Source organism: Coprinopsis cinerea (assembly GCF_000182895.1).
Source record: "Coprinopsis cinerea okayama7#130 chromosome 2 map unlocalized cont3.2, whole genome shotgun sequence".
NCBI lineage: Eukaryota > Fungi > Basidiomycota > Agaricomycetes > Agaricales > Psathyrellaceae > Coprinopsis > Coprinopsis cinerea.
The window spans coordinates 2,234,217-2,251,441 of NW_003307543.1; the positions used below are offsets into that span (position 1 = coordinate 2,234,217).

Sequence of the window (17,225 nt, forward strand, 5' to 3'; positions counted from 1 at the left end):
GACAAGTCTCATGGCCGAAAACATATACAGCAAGGGCACCCGTGTCTGGTTCGAGGACAAGGAACATGCCTGGATATCCGCAGAGGTCACCTCAGTCACAAAGGGTGACAATGATTCCATAAAACTCGTCTTCACTGACGAGCGCGGCAAGGTCAGCACCGCTGTAACCTTGTATACAGTCCCGTCTCACATCTAGCTCCAGGAAGTCACGATCAACACGACCAGTAAAGAGATTAAAGAAGGCAAAGAAGGTCTACCGCCTCTACGCAATCCACCGTTGCTCGAGACCGCAGACGATCTCGCCACACTCTCCCACTTGAACGAACCCTCAGGTACGCCATCTGTCCCTGCCAATATCCTCCATACTCAATTTCTGCAGTCCTTCACACAATCCGCAATCGATACGCCCAACATAGTATTTACACCTACAGTGGTATCGTCCTCATCGCGGTCAATCCGTTTCAACGCGTCACTCTATATGGCCCCGAAATCATTCAGGCTTACAGCGGGAGGAGGAGAGGTGAACTCGAGCCCCATTTGTTCGCAATCGCAGAAGATGCCTACACAGCGATGCGTCGGGATGGAATGGGTCAGACTATCATCGTGTCAGGAGAGAGGTAACCGGTCCCTCCTTTCATGTCCCGCTCATGCACTAACCATTTCTCAGTGGTGCCGGTAAAACTGAATCAGTTCGTACTGTCCCCACAGTACCCCCTTGCTTCCGTTAACCAGTATTATAGGCGAAATTCATCATGCGTTATCTCGCCTCGGTCAACCCACCAACGAGCAGCGCAAAGGCCAAGACGAAACTCTCGCTGGATGAATCTAGTGAGATAGAGAAACAGATCCTTGCAACCAACCCCATTCTCGAATCCTTTGGTAACGCTAAGACGACTCGTAACGACAACTCTTCTAGATTCGGAAAGTACATTCAAGTGAGTAGTACGGCCATCACCCAACAATCACTGCCTCATGGCCCAACAGATTCTCTTCGACGGCAAACAAGAAATCGTCGGTGCCCGGATACGCACATACCTCCTAGAGCGATCCCGAATCGTCTTCCAACCCACCACCGAACGAAATTATCACATCTTCTACCAACTATGCGCTGGCGCACCTTCCAAGGAAAAGAAAGACCTTGGTCTCGACTCTGATGTTTCCAAATTCCATTATCTCAAGCAAGGCGGGCCTACTTCCACCCCTATCGCTGGCGTAGATGATGCAGAAGAATTCCGCGCCACCCAACAGGCGCTCTCAACTGTCGGCATCAGCGTGGAGAAGCAATGGGCTGTCTTCCGTCTCCTGGCCTCCCTGCTTCATCTTGGAAACGTCAAGATCATTCAGACAAGAACAGAGTCCAATATTGATGAGAATGATCCTGCGCTGCTTTTGGCTACTCGTTTCTTGGGCGTCAACTTGGCCGAATTCCGCAAATGGATTATCAAGAAGCAGATCACCACCCGTAACGAGAAGATCGTGACCAATCTTAACGGGGCACAGGCGACGGTGGTCAGGGACAGTGTGGCCAAGTTCGTATATGCATGCATGTTCGAATGGTTGGTTGCTATCGTGAACGAGAGTTTGGCTGGCGAAAACGGAGATGCTGCTGAGCGGGCGGAGATGTTCATCGGTGTTCTCGATATTTACGGATTCGAGCACTTCCAAAAGGTGTGCCGCCTTTATGCTGGTATATCAGTCGCCCCCTAACCTTTCCCAGAACTCCTTCGAACAATTCAGCATCAACTACGCCAACGAGAAGCTGCAACAGGAGGTGAGTTCCCAACCATTCCTTACACAGCTCATGTCTAACATCGGCCCAGTTCAACTCGCACGTCTTCAAACTCGAACAAGAAGAATATGTTAAGGAGCAAATTAACTGGACATTCATCGACTTCTCCGACAACCAGCCTTGTATCGATGTTATCGAAGGCAAGCTCGGAGTGTTGGCCCTGCTTGACGAAGAGTCAAGAATGCCATCTGGTACCGATGCCTCCTTCTTGCAGAAGCTTCACAACCAGATCCTTCCCAAACCTGAGTTTAAGAACGTCTTCAAGAAGCCACGCTTCGGTAACTCGGCTTTCACCATCGCTCACTATGCTTTGGACGTCACTTATGAGGTTGAGGGCTTCCTCGAGAAGAACAGGGATACTGTTCCTGACGAACAGATGGCTCTACTTGCGGCGACCAAGAATCCCTTCTTGAAGGAAGTCCTTGACTATGCCCTCAACTCGACAAGAGGCGTAGACGGTGGTCCACCTGCATCTCCTGCGGTCTCCGACTCAAGTGGTGCCTCTCGACGTTCCTCTGTTATCCCTGATCCTGGCAGACAGTCTTTCGTGGCGACTGCCTCCAGCCCTCTGCCAACTGGCGCTGGAAAACGCCCCGGAGCTGTAAAGAAGCCTACTCAAGGCTCCATCTTCAAAGCCTCCCTGATTGCCCTTATGGAAACACTCAGTGTCACGAACGTCCACTACATTCGTTGCATCAAACCCAATGAAGCTAAGAAACCCTGGGAGTTCCAACCCCAACAGGTCTTGGGTCAATTGCGAGCTTGCGGTGTTCTTGAAACCATTCGCATCAGTTGTGCCGGCTATCCTACTCGCTGGACTTATGCCGAGTTCGCTGAGCGGTATGTTACATTCTTGCTCTATTCTATTTTCCTCCTCTCAATGTCCTTCCAGGTACTACATGCTCGTTCCTCACACCATCTGGGAGCCCATGATCAAATCCATGGAACTCAACAAGCTCTGCTCCATCATCCTTGAAAAAACCATCGCAGATCCCGACATGTACCAGAACGGTCTCACCAAGATCTTCTTCCGAGCAGGCATGCTTGCCGCCCTCGAGTCCCTCCGCTCTGGCCGACTCAACGCCATGGTCACTGTCGTACAGAAGAACATGCGTAGGAGGATGGCTATGAAGAAGTATCGCGCTCTGCGGGAGGCTACGATTGTCATTCAGACTAAGTGGAGAGGTATTTTGGCGCGTAGGTTGGCTGAGAATATGAGGAGGGAGGCTTCGGCTCTGCGGTTGCAAGTCGCCATCCGACGTTATGTCCAGCGCAAACGGTTCTTGGATATCAAACGAGGTGTTACTCTGTTGCAAAGCCGTACGTATCGTGTCTATCCTTCTTCTGATTCTATACTGAGCCGCCATCAGGCATTCGTGGTGCCCAGGCCCGTCTCCGCTACCGTCAAAACAGACACAACAACGCCGCTATCTTGTTGCAGAGCTTGCTCCGTGGAGTGTATGTTCACAATTCTCCGAAGAGCTAATTTTCCACTAACTTAGCCCCTTTAGTACCAGTCGCTCCCGCTTCAGAGCGGACGTCAAACATGTCGTCTGGATGCAATCTTGTATTCGGCGTCGTCTGGCTCGCAGGGAACTCAAGGCCCTCCGGGCGGAAGCTCGCTCAGTCTCCAAGTTCAAGGAGATCTCGTACCGTTTGGAGAACAAGGTCGTTGAATTGACGCAAGCCCTCCAAGAGCGAACCAACGAGCGCAAGAAGCTCCAGACTCAGCTGAGCGAACTCGAGCAGCAACTGCAGCAATGGATCAACCGGCACGAGGAGACCGACGCCAAAGCCAAGCAATACCAAGTCTCCTTGCAGCAGGCTGAGGCTGAACTGGCCAAGCGAGACGAGTTGTTGCAAGCCAAGGCAGATCTTGAGCGCAGACTTGAGGAGGCCATCGCCAGTGTCCAGGAGAAGGAAAACACAATTCAAAAGTTGACCGACGACATTATCCGCCAAGCCACCCAACTCGAAGCTCAGAAGCGCGCCCTCGAGGTTCCCCAACGCACCCAAGAGGACAGCTCAGTCATCGCTACCCTCAAGAGCGAAGTCAGCAGCCTCCGGGAACAACTCAACCGTGCCAACGCCCTTAACACCCTCACCAAGGGCTCCCGACAAGACCCTCCGCTTTCCCCCACCTTCAACACTGCCCTCCGACTCGGAGAACCCCAACCCAATGGCAACAACGGCGTCATCCCTGGTGTTGCACCTGTCCGTGGCCACCAACGCCGACACAGCTCTGCCGGTGTCTTCTCGCTCGGCCCCGTCGACGGCAGGTCCTCTGTGGACGAGAGCCTCAGCTCCTTCAAGCGCAGCAATGCCGCCAACCCCCGTGCAGTCTCCGTCGCTTTCAACGGCGAGGACAACTACCTCCGGGGCCGCCAGGGCAATGGGCTGGCCGATATCTACGATACAGACGACCCTGCTGAGGAGAAGATTAGGTTGATGATGGACGCCAAGCGATTAGATGAGGATGTTCTCGACGGCCTGATTCGTGGCTTGAAGATCCCCGCACCAAGCCTGACCAACCCTCCTGCTATGAAGGAGATCTTGTTCCCTGCCAACTTAATCAGTCTCGTCACCAACGAGATGTGGAAGTATGGTCTCATTACCGAGAGCGAGCGATTCCTCGCCAACGTGATGCAGGCTATCCAGAGCCACGTCATGGTATGTAATCTGGCGTGTTTCGCAATTGCATTCATTTCTAATATACCTCCCTAGTCGTTCACCGGTGAAGACGCGATCATCCCTGGCATCTTCTGGTTGTCCAACGTCCACGAGATGCTCTCCTTCATCTGCGTGGCAGAAAGCGATATGCTGGAGGGTATCGGTCCTGGCGAAGAGAACTCTGTCCGACCGTTCGAATGGGCAGACTACGAGCGCCTTGTCTCCGTCGTCAAGCATGATCTCGACAGTCTGGAGTACAACATCTACCACACTTGGATGTCCGAGGTCAAGAAGAAGTTGTCCAAGATGGTTATCCCCGCTTTGATCGAGAGCCAGTCTCTACCTGGCTTCACGACCACCGACGGTGGAGGACGTCTGTTCAACCGAATTTTGAACTCCAATACTCCTCCGGCTTTCAATATGGATGATATTCTCAACCTCCTCAACAAGGTTTGGAAGAGCTTGAAGAGCTACTACATGGAAGAGAGCGTCGTTCAGCAGGCTATCACGGAGTTGTTGAAACTCATCGGTGTCAACAGCTTCAACGACTTGTTGATGCGTCGCAACTTCTCTTCATGGAAGCGGGGTAAGTTCACCCTTCGACCCTCATCGGAGGCATGTCTGACCTTCTTTCAACAGCTATGCAAATTCAATACAACATCACCCGAATTGAGGAATGGTGCAAGTCCCACAACATGCCCGAGGGAACTCTTCAACTTGAACACTTGATGCAGGCCACCAAGCTGCTGCAGTTGAAGAAGTCGACTCCCGCCGACATTGAAATCATCTACGATGTTTGCTGGATGCTCAGCCCGATGCAAATCCAACGAATGTGCACGAACTACTACGTTGCCGATTACGAGGTACATCTGATCCCTTCTATCCTAACTTCCTCCTTAAACTAACTCATCCCTTTCAGAACCCGATTTCTCCTGAGATCCTCCGAGTAGTCGCATCAAGAGTGCAAGCCAACGATCGCAACGACCACCTTCTCCTCACGCCCGAGTCTGAAGAAGTCAGCTCATACGAACTCCCCCTCCCCCGTGATGTTTCCGGCCTGGAAACTTACGTCCCCGCATACCTTAATGTTTCGCATCTGAGACGATTGGCCGCTCTCGTTGCCTAGGTTCTTTAATGATTTTTTTCTCTCAACACGTCTGGTTTATTTCCGAGCTTTTTACTACCAGTAATACGCTATGTTGTGGGGATGATTCTTTCCGCTTCTTTCGTGTGTACATGATTCCTTTTGACCATCCATCCAAAGTACCTCATGTCCCGTCATGTTTACTTGGTGAAGGCCAAGCCTCCTTTTTAACTAAGTACAATAACCTGTGTTCCTCTTTCGGTGTTCGATTCGGTATTCGATGATGATCCTCTTCTTTTCGCTTTTGTTTTCCGTATCTTATTTAATCACATAGCGCATACGTCTCTTTTTGCATTGTATGACCTTACTCCATATAATGAAAGGTTAATGACAACCGGCCTTGTCAGAGATATTGAGTTTCGGGGCGCTTCTGGACAACTGTTCAAACAGCATCTTGCTGAAGCACCAGAGTGTCCCCGTCGTCCACCTGCTTCTCCAGCTCCAGGTCGTTACGAAGTAAGCTCCGTTCTTCCGTCGACAAGTCAAATTTATACAACTTGGTGAGCTTGAGCACAAGGAGTGTTAGAACCATATCTAGCAGCCCACAAAAACACGTACCGTGGAATTAGAGCCCCTGACCTTCATCTGAGTAGACAGCATATCGATTGCTTTACCCCCAGAAACCGACTTGAACACCACATTCAGTCCAGCACATTCATTAGACTCTGGTCTACTACCCACCTTTCTCAACCAAAAAGGCTTTTCTTCTCCATCATACAAAACACTAACGGCCAACCTCTGGTCCACCGGTGGCGAGGTACCCTTGTCTTTGGGATCGGCGGGGACAGCACGATGTCGAAGCTTCATCAGCTCAACCTTCTTCCATTGCGCCAACTTCACAGGATCAGTTGGCGGTTTCTTCTTCCTTGTTGAGCTCTTTGGTTTGGATGTACCACCGCCTGTCATCTGAGAACCAAAGTTCTTCTTCAACAAAGCTCTGGCGGACGATTCAGGTCCGGGTGTAGGATCCTGAATAGGGGCGCAATTATGCGTGTCAGGATACCTATGCCTAGTCGCATACTGCGGTCAAAACTGAGAATTAACGAAGGATCCAAGGGACGTACTGGACACAGAAGGAACCATGGCACTTTTCACAGCTCTCCCTCTCAGGATCGTTCGTGAAAGCATACAGACTCGGTTTCTGGCACCCTTCCAATGTGCACCTCTTCAACGGTGGACCACTCGCTGTAGTAGCGCTCGCGGTCTGAGCTTCAGCTACAGCAGTACACCCATGATTGTCGGGGAAGATATGGTCTCGACAGAATTTCTTCTGGCATTTACAAGTAATAGGGAGAAAGTCACAAACGTTACAAGTCTCTAGCGCACAGTGTGCGCCAATCTGGGGGAGGTCCATTATCAAAGGAGTTCAGCAGCAAACCACTTTAAAGCTGTGATCAAATGCCGGCGCTTTTCGCACAGTTACCTTGGATCACAGCTTCCACCACAACCACAACCACAATCGACGTCCGACCATGAACATCATCGTACGCTATCTAAACCCCCATGAAAGAGTCCAAACCTTACTAGAATACAGGAAACACTATTCGGACGGACGGTCACCCCCGCCGAACGACTGCGGCAACACCAACGCAGCCTCACAAAGGCTCAACGCGAGCTCGACCGCGAACGATCCAAACTCGAGCAGAGCGAGAAGAAACTTATAGCAGACATTAAGAAGAGCGCTAAAGCTGGACAAATGGTTCGTCTCCTCCCGCCTCCAAGGACCTGCAACATTGTCTAATAGACAGCTATCTGCATCCTACCTTCGGCCCCATTAGAATGCATGCAAAGTAATGGCCAAGGACCTGGTGCGAACAAGACGGTACATCCAAAAGTTCTACCAGATGAGAACACAACTGCAAGCTGTCGGATTGCGAATACAGACATTGAGGAGCAACCAACAAATGGCTGAAGCCATGCGCGGGGCTACTCGCGTACGTCCCCGTCCCCGTCTACCCCCGGTTCCGTTGACCGAAATACTTGTAGGCAATGGGAGCTATGAACAGAGGCCTCAACCTACCCGCCATCCAGAAGATTATGAACGAATTTGAGAGGGAGAGCTCGATGATGGACATGAAGGAAGAAATGATGTCGGACGCGGTGGACGATGTCATGGAGGATGATTTGGAGGACGAAGAAGAAGAGGGTGATAAGATTCTCAAAGAAGTCTTGGACGAAATCGGCGTGGACCTCTCTCAACAGGTGCGCCCTTTCGACTACTCTCTGTCTTCTTCCTTAACACATTCTGCTCTTTCAGCTCACCGACGCACCAATCGGGCTCGCTGTATCAAATCCGATAGCAAACCGGACACCAGTGGCCCTGGGAGACGGCGGAGGTCACTCAGCAGGAGGCGACAGTGGAAATAGTGGTGGAGACGGGGGAGTCTCCATGTCAGACGAAGACGCTCTGCAGGCTCGACTGGATGCCCTCAGGAAGGGCTGAATATCCCAGGTCTTAATCACTTCTTATACCCACACGAACTATAACGAGATATGCAACGGATATGATGTGAAGGCGGTATATGATGGACTACATTTTCAATCCAACGATGGCTTTAGCGTCCTGGGCGGACAATTTCCATGTGATCCCAGATCCATTGTAGAACTCGTCCACATCTTCCTCCTGCTCACCAAAGTCAGATAACAACGCCTATTCCCGAGGAGACGATGTCCACGTACGCTATCAAGATTCAACAACGTCGATATCTGTTGCAACCGTAGCAACTTCTCTCTCACATCGCCAAACGGCGTTTGAGACGAAAGGTAGCTCGTGATCGCTCGAAGGTCACGATCGAACCGGATAGCGCCCAGCTACGCGAGCATTGTCAACACGACTTGAACAGTGGAAAGGGGTGCGCACTCACTTCAGTGTACTTCAGTGAGACGGCATGTTTCTCCCAGGGTCTGAGAATCAAGTCTAGCGTGAACCCGAAGAACATGCGATAGTTGTTCTCAGAGAAAACATCCTGCACCAACCGTCAGTCATGTAGGAAAAGGACGCCCAAGATTGCACCAACATACTTTGTACCCGTCCATGAGCGTATCCCAAGCCTTGATGAACCTCTTTCTCGTCAGATCCTGGTATTCCGCCACATTGTACTGGTCCTCGTTCAAAGCGTAAGAAATGTCCCTGTATACGTCTGGAATGAAGGTTCGTAACCGAGGCCGCATAAGCTGATTGAAGAGCTGCTCGATCCCGCCCTGTAATACAGTTCAGAACACGAGGAAGTGTAGTCGAGTTCGGTTGATGACATACTCTCAGCGTTGACTTGAACCTGGCCGTAAGCGACGACAAAGTCGAGACAATCTTCTTCACTTCGCCTTGTTGATGATCGAGGAAATGTTGACCTATTGAGGGATTCTCGCATTGGTCGTGGATCAGGCGGTCTAGGTGGGATACTGAGATATCCAAATCATTAAGCAAAGTCTAGAAACTGACGTGAGCATACAGCTTAGCAAAAAACATGCAAGGCCGCTTAAACTCACGATAAATGCAACCCTGTTCTCCCTCTCCGTTCGGTCTGGACGTGGTGTCGAAGTAACAGACATCGGGTTCTTGTACACATCGTCCATCCTTTTCTTATAGACTCCAATGTAGTCACGATCGAGGATATCTCGATATTGTTCGATAGTGTGACGGACACATGCTACGGACCCTGTTGTTAACAGGCGAGATATCACAGCTTTGAGGATGTAGAATGCATCGTCTGGAGCGGTGGTGGTGATCGGACTGGCCATGGGGTCCGGTGACGAGAGGCGATGGGCCTACGAAGAGCGACCCTGTTAAATAATGTGGGTCGTGAAGCAACGGGTGTTAGACATACCTTGTCGATGACGGTGGATGTGTACCACACGTCAAATGGAATATAGTACATTGTCACCAGCTCTTCAAACATCGCATGGGATTTCGTGTTATCCAACAGCTTGGTGTCCGGGATAGTAGCGTCAGTCTTCTCGCCAGCGTCGTCGAGGACCACATCAGCATCCGCGTCGTCATCCTGACAGACGCAACATTTCACTTCCTCCAAATAACTGCAGAATTCAAAGTACAGCATACCTTTAAGGCGTCCAAGAGGAACTTGCGGAATAGATTCCATCGTCCGATCATCCCAGAAAGTTCGGAGAGAACCTTGTCAATCTCTCTGGGGTCTATAGCAAGATCTTCATTCGGAGGTGGAGGTTTCCGGTTCGAAGCCAGCGTTATAGGTGGATTGTTCAAGATATCTGCCATCTACATAGTGTCAGATCCCCCATAAGTCTTCGTATGACCCAGGTCCCAGGAACAGAGCCTACCTTGCGTTTAACACCCCGATCCTCTTCCCAAGACTCCCTCATCCCCCTGGTCACCCTGTCGCACTCATCCAGCAGCCTCTGCACGACCAACCGCATCTTTCCCTGCCCATAATACTTCTCAACGACCGGCTGGTGCTGGTCCACGATCATCGCTATACTCTCGAACAGAGATGTCAACGCCGTGACAAAGTAAAGCGGGGACGAAGCTGCACATCACAGTTAATATAAACACGTCCTGGTCATCAGAAATGAACGCACTCTTCGCAGACGCCGGTGTCCTGATCCTCACCAAATCAACGACAAATGCAGCATACGCCTCCAATCCCTCTTCCTCCCACCCAACTGCAGGGAACAACTTGAAGAACCGCGTTGTTGCTGTTGAATCCCTGCTCCTTGAAGCTTCTTCAAACTTCTTCTTAAAGACTTCCAGCAGCGTTTGTCGCTGTGCTTGGAGAGTTTGGGCTGGTGGGAGATGGCTCTCTGTCGTTGGCTAGATTCACAGCTGAGAATCGACGGTATTGGAAAGGAGACAAGGCGACGTACAACAGCACTCTCTGCAAAGGCGCCTGATATGACTTCAGGGGGTATGGACATGGCTTTCGCGCAATGTGTAGTGGCCGTTTCCCAATCTTGCGCGTCAATAGCGGTCTGGAGGGCGGCCAACGAAGACTACAGGAGAACATTCCTTCAGTCTCTCGAAAGCCTTTGTGCACAAAGGCTAACACGTACCTTCAACTCCATAACCTGGCCAACCCTCTCTCCAGCCTCTCTGATCCTGCCCATCTCCTCATCCAACGTCCTCACCCTACTCCCAACCCTCTCCGCCGTCCGCGCAGTATTCCCCACCCTCTTGCACAGAATATCTGCCTCCCTCCCCGACTCCTCGAGCTGAGGAACCAGCAACCTCAGCCGATCCAAGGACGCTACAATCGGTTCGCGCGCGTTCAATAGCTCGGTGAGGCTCTTGCTCAACTCTGCCTCTTCAGATTGGTATGCTGATAGACATGACAGAATTTCCGATAATGTCGTCAAGTCTCGTGGATTCTGGCGGACTGGCATGGGTGGTATAGATATAGGTTGTAGTGGAGGATTAAGTCGAGAGGGATGATGTAGAGCATGGTCAAGTTCGCTCGGGATCAGTTACCTCAAGACCGTCCCGAACTTTGATCTCCGTTCAAGCCAAATCAAAATTCGAATAGTGTACAACATAATGATACAAGTTTACATCCTACAATCGTCATTCTTCTTCTTTACAACCCAGTCCAGGTGAAGGCCTTCTTGATCTCCACCTTTTGAACAAGAAGCAGGTTCTCACTGCTATCACCGAGATGGAGTTCGTAAACTCCGGGGTTGATCTTCCATCCATACGCGGGCTCATCCCAGAACGCGAACGCGTACTTGTCCAAAGAGATCTTCACGGTCGTGGACCCGCCAGAAGCGATATCCTTGCCCTTGGCGAATCCTCGCAATTGATAGATGGGCGTCAAAGGAGCGCTGTTGGGGTACGAAACGTATAGCTGGGCGGTGGCCGATCCAGCCTTGTCCCCAGTGTTCCGGATGGTGACTTCAGTCTCGATCTTGAGGTCCTCTGGGCTACCGTCAATATTTGCGCTCTTGACGGCAAAGTCGGAGAACTCGAATGTGGTGTACGAAAGGCCGTGTCTTTCGTATTTCATCAATTCCCAGCATCGGAGACATAAACGATAATACGTACCCGAAGGCGAACAGGGGCTTGACCTTCCTGGCCTGGTGATGTTTGTAGCCGACCCAGAGATCTTCTCGATAGCTACGCAGAGCACATCGCATCAGCACCATTCTCCCTGAAAAACCGCACAAAACGACTCACTGGATCTTTCCATTTTCGCACTTGTCGTTCAGATAAGCAGCGATATCTTCCTCCTTAACGGGGAAGCTCAATGGAAGCTTTCCACCAGGATTGACCTTTCCAAACAGGACGTCCGAAATGGCGTTTCCGACTTCATTACCAGAGTACCAGCACTGGACTACACCAGCAACTTGGTCTACCCACGGCATTGAAACTGCGGAGCCCTGCAGCAAAAACGATGGTGTAAGATCTAGACTCCACTCCAACATAAAGATACTTACTGCTTGAATGGCAACAACGACGTTCGAGTTGACCTCAGCCAAGCGAGAAATAAGCTCGTCCTGGAGGCCAGGCATAGTAAGGGAGGGTCGGTCGAAACCTTCACTCTCCCATTCGGGAGTCAAGCCAGAAACAACAACGACAGCATCCACATCCTTGGCCAAAGCGACGGCCTCCTTGATGGCGTCCTGGGGTTCGATCTTGGGGCAGCCACCCAATCTCTACCAAATGAACGATTCAGCGACACAAGAATGGCATGATGCAAGGATAAGATACGCACGACACCCTTCATCAAGGCAGGCTGAGCCAAACGTTGAGCTCCGTTTTCGTCAGCGCCGTCAGGAGCGACAGTGTTGGTGTACTCGACGAGGACATCGACGGATTTTCCAGCAACCAAGTCAACAACGGCCTTTTCCTCGACAGTTCCTTGTCTGTACCCAGTTAATACCGACGCCTCCCCGGAACAACTAGAAAGCTTACCCATAGAAGAAATCACCAGGAGTCTGCTTCGTCCAGTTATCAATCGTCAGCTCTCCATTCAACCACAACTTGGCACGACCAGCGACAGTCAAACCAAGCTCGAAGGGTCCAGTCGTGTCCACCGTCAACTTGCCTTCCAACTTGATAGTCCAAGTGGGAGTCAGACCCGCGGGCAAGAAATCGTTCAACTTGACTCGGGTGTCGTTCAAGGTGAAGGTCTGGACGGAGCTCTCGGGGTTGCCTTCAGCATCGTGGCGGAAGAAGGTGCACGACCATCCGGGCTTTCCGTCAGGGGTGACGAGTTTGCTTTCCAAAGTCGGGAGGTACTTGTGTGCTATTCGATATTTGAGTCAGCTATGGTCATACACCATCTTTGAAGCGAGAGACCCACCGTAGCATCCGACGGTGTAGAGAAGCTCAATATCCTTGGGTGCGGCTTCCTTCATCGCATTCCAAGGGGATGCAACATAGGTAGCCCTCAACGCCGCCGAACCTCCTCCAGAGATGACGAACCCTTGGGCATTAGGTCCGGTAACAAGAACCTTCTTCTTCGATGAATCCAAGGGCAAGACCTTGCGCTCATTCTTCAGCAGGACGATACCCTCGGCAGCAAGCTTGCGGGCAAAGTCCCGAGTCTCTTGGCTGTCCCGAGAGCGCTCAATACCGTCGCCATAAACAATCTCTGGGTTTCTGCGAGCTTGGCGCTGGACAAAGCGGAGGAGATTGGCAACTCGTTCGTCAATGGTGGGCATGAGCAGTTTCTGTGCCGAGAGAGTGTGCAGGACGAGCAAAGGAGTCCTCCACCGTGGTGGGCCCGGCATTTCCAGGTCCAGTCCGGCGTTAATAGCTTCGTCGACACCGTACGTTCCGAACCTACAGGGATACGAGACATGAGAATCGACCTCTTGAAGAAATAATGGATACCAACCAATCACTCATAATAAGCCCATCAAATCCCCACTCCTTTCGGAGCAGTCCGTTCAACAACTCGCGGCTCTCAGCGCAGTGAACGCCGTGAACACGGCCATAACTGACTCAAAAGATTAACGGAAAGAAAACCTCAATCGGAAATTGACAGCTTACGAAGTCATGTAGGCCCCAGGTTTGGCATGGATCTGTGCCCACATGAAACTGCAAAATAAAGCTCAGTTACCCATCCGACAAGGTAAAAGCAATCACCTACGGATAGAGATAAATCTCTCTCAACGCCCTATCGGACACGACCGACTCGGCAGCTGTCCTCTCATGCTCTTGGTCATTAGCAACAAAGTGCTTCATAGCTAAGAAACCCAGAGTTCAGCAACAATCCCCACAACTCCCGAAGATTCCTCGACTTACTGGCAGCAACGCCCTCAGATTGGAGGCCATTAACATAAGCGGCAGCCAAGACACCTGTGCAATCTCAGCATCCAAGGCTACCCGAATCAACTTGAATACAAACCTGAGAGATGAGGATCCTCCGAGAATGATTCGAAAGCGCGCCCGCCAAGAGGGGTACGCTGGATGTTACATGTCGGTGCGAGCAAAACAGTTGCAGACTTGACTTTGGCCTCTTTACCCAGCAAGACACCAGCCTCGTAGATCAAGTCGGGGTCGAAGGTCGACGCCAGCGAAGTTGCGCACTAAACAAAGTTGAACATCTTGGCAATCATTCCGAAAAATCAAGGTTCTTACAGGAAGACACTGCGCAGGAGTCGAAACAAAGTGGGAAGAACCACGGACACCCTAGCGAAACCGACACCTGCATTAGCTCAAAGGAAAACGCGACAACGAAAGAAGCGTACATTAGGACCATCACTCATACGAACAGATGGAATCTCAAGCCTCGGGATCGAAGTGGTATTCCACCAGTTCGGAGCACCAAGAAGGGAGATCTTCTCGTCCGTCTTGAGTTGCTTGACCAACTCGTCGACGTCCGCAGTCAGGAATGAACGAGACATCTTGCCAGCCATTCTCTCGTTCAAAGGGATTCACAGATCAGAGGTGGGGAGAGAGACCAAAAAGATCCTAATTGGACGCAGATTCCCCGCAACCCCGCATTTATAACTAGTGAAACCACCGGGGAATTTTCGGACGGTCAAGGACTTCGAACCTTGTCTGAGCAAGCGTCAGATGATATAGATGACCAAATGTAATAAGCTGGTTTATGGTTATTCGCCGCTGTTGGCCGTCGGAACAAGAGAAACGCTGTCCTTGGGTTCGCATGGGTTGCCATCGTCATGGTGGTGGTCAAAAACAGAGAAACGCCGCGCGCGTCACCAATCCGAAGATCCCGCAAGCGCGCACCAAAAGATAACATTTTCTAGATAAGATTAGATCTCTCCCTATCTTCCGGCCCCTAACTTTCCAGACTGTTCCAAACTTTCAACCTACAACCACCATGACGGATCTCGACACAACCCTCACCAGCCTCGCAAAACCCAAGACCGCAGCAACAATCACCGTTCGTATCATCAAATCGTTCAAATTCAGGACCCAGAAAAGCTTGGTGTTGCATAACATCGATTTGACGACGACGACAGTTGGCCAGCTGAAGGAGATTGCTCGTCAAGGTGGGTTCTAGTGTGGAAGGCGACTGATAAGGGAGCTACTTACATGGAACAGCCGTTCAGACGCAGACGGGGTGGAAGCCTTATAGGAATGTACAATTAGGTCAGTACAATGGCTTTCCGATTGGACGTAAAGCTGACCCATTCTTCAGATACGCTGAAGGTGTACACTAAGGCACATGGTTCCAAGGTAATGGTAGAGATCTTCTACATCCCCTTAAACTAACCTCGACTTTTCTCTCAGACTTCCAACCTGATAATAAATCTTGACAACGATGACTGGATCCTGAGCGATGATACCAAGGTGCTCGCAGACTTGGACTTTGGTAAACCTCCAGAACATTCCTTTTCTAGACTCGTTCCTCCTCACCTGTTTTTAACAGAGAACGAAACAGAAGTCAGCTTCTTCAACCTGGAGGACTACAACGAATTCAAGAAAAACCCAGAGGTATGTGAAACCGCTCTATCCCATAGAAATGTCCCACCAAACAATGTGTGATTGATCCTAAAAATTAGACTAGTTGGGCGTGCTAATGCGTAGGTATTACTGGAATGAATCAATGCGTGGTAGTGACATACAAACAAAATCTAAAATGCACATTGGGATTAAGGATAGCAAAACAAAGTCGAAGAAGAATGCGACCACTCTATCTAAGAGAAGATCACTGGTTGGCACACTGTACCCGGGGTTCGTCATGGTCTTCATCCATTGAATCGTCGTTGTAGCGATCTGGTCGCCGCCGTACGTCGGGTTCGGAGAGGACGACTTCTTCGGTGTGGGTAGACTTGGGGAACTTTTCGATGGGTGTTCGTGGTGGAAGGGCTTTTTCGAGGTGAGGGATGACTGAGGGATCGATGGAATCGGGGAATTTAACGGATAGGTTGACGTAAAGGTCGCCGGGTTCGTGGTGCCTCAGCGATGGCATACCCTGGCCTGAGATGACTTTCAGGTCGCCTGGATCGAGACAGTCAGTACCATGTCACAACCCGGGTAGAAAGAAACCAACACACCATTCTTGATCACCTCGCCTGGGATCAATGTCACGATGAGAGCCCGGTCGTCGAGGTGCTTGATAGCAAACTGGCCACCAGCGAGAGCAGTGAGAAGATCGATTTCGACGCTGGTGATGAGGTCGTTCTCTTGTCGCTTGAAGCGATCGTGAGGTTTCTCCTCGATGACAATGATCACATCTCCGGTCTCCGCGCCCGGTGATTGATCACTCTCCCCGTGGAAAGTAACCGTCTGGCCGTTCTTCATACCCTTATCGATGTGGACCTCCAAGAACTTCTTCTCTGGCATGGTCTTCTTGCCCTTGCAATCGGTACACCTGTCACGGGGGTTGATCATCTCGCCCGTGCCGTTACACTCGTCGCAAGGTGATTGTATCTGCTGGATCATGGGCCCCATCTGGCGCAGAGTGACCTTGACGCCACGGCCGCTGCAAGTTGTGCAAGTCCGGACAGCGCCTTCCTTGCCTCCCTTTCCTTTGCACTTTTTGCAAATAACGTTGCGCGTGAGAGCGAGTTTGGTGACCTTGCCCTTGTAGAGGTCTTCGAGAGTAACATGTACGCGATGCACGAGGTCTTTTGTTCTGCGTGGACCGCCTCCACCGCGTCCACCTGGGCCCCCGCCGAAAAAGCCTCCACCTCCACCAAACAGTTGGCTGAAAAGATCCTGTTATAGATTGTCAGAAGAGACCGGAGAGTGGGTAACACAGTCAAGCTCACCTGGGGATCCATGCCACCAAATCCACCGCCCTGCTCTGACAGACCAGCCTCTCCTCGCTGGTCATAGATAGCTCGTTTCTGGGGATCGGAAAGGACCTCATATCTGTAGACATCGGATTTGAGTCAATCGAGTTTAACAGCATCCAGGCAAGGCGACGTACGCATGGGTAACCTCCTTGAAAAGCTCGGGATCGCCACCCTTATCAGGATGCAGCCTTAGTGCTCTACAAAATTGTGAGGGGATATCCTAGCAGGACGCAACGATGGATGTACCTTTTTCGATAGGCCTTCTTGAGTTCAGACTCTGAGGCATCTGGAGAAACTTCGAGGAGATCGTAAAATTTTCTGTGGACGATGAGGACATGTATGTCGACGACGAGGACGAAGAAATACGTACGTTTCTTTGACCATTTTTTCAAGTCAAGGGGAAAGGGTGAAGGGAAGGGAAGACTAATGAAAGGAGTGGAG

The 17,225-nt window shown here is 51.0% G+C and overlaps 7 protein-coding genes across 7 annotated transcripts; 3 read left to right on the plus strand and 4 right to left on the minus strand.

Annotated features, from left to right (window-relative positions):
* Positions 1–10: 10 nt before the first annotated feature.
* On the plus strand, positions 11–5,585 carry CC1G_03780 (myosin 5; the record flags this gene model as incomplete). Its single annotated transcript, XM_001833511.2, has 14 exons — positions 11–151; positions 203–332; positions 380–617; positions 668–689; positions 741–935; positions 985–1,668; positions 1,718–1,771; positions 1,821–2,629; positions 2,682–3,109; positions 3,160–3,247; positions 3,301–4,459; positions 4,514–5,045; positions 5,099–5,322; positions 5,379–5,585. 14 exons carry the CDS (start codon positions 11–13, stop codon positions 5,583–5,585), a joined length of 4,911 nt encoding a protein of 1,636 aa, XP_001833563.2.
* Positions 5,586–5,932: 347 nt separating this feature from the next.
* Positions 5,933–6,957, minus strand: CC1G_03781 (hypothetical protein; the record flags this gene model as incomplete). The annotated part of the gene is made up of 4 exons (XM_001833512.2): positions 5,933–6,108; positions 6,162–6,230; positions 6,285–6,612; positions 6,668–6,957. 4 exons carry the CDS (start codon positions 6,955–6,957, stop codon positions 5,986–5,988), a joined length of 810 nt encoding a protein of 269 aa, XP_001833564.2. The 3' UTR covers positions 5,933–5,985.
* Positions 6,958–7,075: 118 nt separating this feature from the next.
* CC1G_03782 (SNF7 family protein) lies at positions 7,076–8,046 on the plus strand (the record flags this gene model as incomplete). The annotated part of the gene is made up of 5 exons (XM_001833513.1): positions 7,076–7,087; positions 7,138–7,302; positions 7,382–7,537; positions 7,590–7,805; positions 7,861–8,046. 5 exons carry the CDS (start codon positions 7,076–7,078, stop codon positions 8,044–8,046), a joined length of 735 nt encoding a protein of 244 aa, XP_001833565.1.
* Positions 8,047–8,133: 87 nt separating this feature from the next.
* CC1G_03783 (hypothetical protein) lies at positions 8,134–10,955 on the minus strand (the record flags this gene model as incomplete). The annotated part of the gene is made up of 12 exons (XM_001833514.1): positions 8,134–8,226; positions 8,283–8,414; positions 8,468–8,569; positions 8,625–8,804; positions 8,860–9,030; positions 9,090–9,368; positions 9,428–9,601; positions 9,661–9,834; positions 9,897–10,102; positions 10,155–10,386; positions 10,440–10,565; positions 10,626–10,955. 12 exons carry the CDS (start codon positions 10,953–10,955, stop codon positions 8,134–8,136), a joined length of 2,199 nt encoding a protein of 732 aa, XP_001833566.1.
* Positions 10,956–11,146: 191 nt separating this feature from the next.
* On the minus strand, positions 11,147–14,420 carry CC1G_03784 (beta-glucosidase; the record flags this gene model as incomplete). The annotated part of the gene is made up of 14 exons (XM_001833515.2): positions 11,147–11,558; positions 11,611–11,682; positions 11,743–11,945; positions 12,003–12,221; positions 12,281–12,431; positions 12,481–12,814; positions 12,872–13,353; positions 13,409–13,510; positions 13,564–13,611; positions 13,664–13,760; positions 13,819–13,872; positions 13,922–14,102; positions 14,155–14,205; positions 14,265–14,420. The coding sequence occupies 14 exons, from the start codon at positions 14,418–14,420 to the stop codon at positions 11,147–11,149; spliced, it is 2,562 nt and encodes an 853-aa protein (XP_001833567.2).
* Positions 14,421–14,860: 440 nt separating this feature from the next.
* CC1G_03785 (cytoplasmic protein) lies at positions 14,861–15,563 on the plus strand (the record flags this gene model as incomplete). The annotated part of the gene is made up of 6 exons (XM_001833516.1): positions 14,861–15,032; positions 15,085–15,132; positions 15,182–15,219; positions 15,274–15,355; positions 15,413–15,477; positions 15,546–15,563. 6 exons carry the CDS (start codon positions 14,861–14,863, stop codon positions 15,561–15,563), a joined length of 423 nt encoding a protein of 140 aa, XP_001833568.1.
* A 128-nt stretch (positions 15,564–15,691) lies between these two features.
* Positions 15,692–17,168, minus strand: CC1G_03786 (chaperone dnaJ 3; the record flags this gene model as incomplete). The annotated part of the gene is made up of 6 exons (XM_001833517.1): positions 15,692–15,984; positions 16,041–16,704; positions 16,758–16,860; positions 16,919–16,981; positions 17,031–17,102; positions 17,155–17,168. 6 exons carry the CDS (start codon positions 17,166–17,168, stop codon positions 15,692–15,694), a joined length of 1,209 nt encoding a protein of 402 aa, XP_001833569.1.
* Between the last annotated feature and the right edge of the window lie 57 nt (positions 17,169–17,225).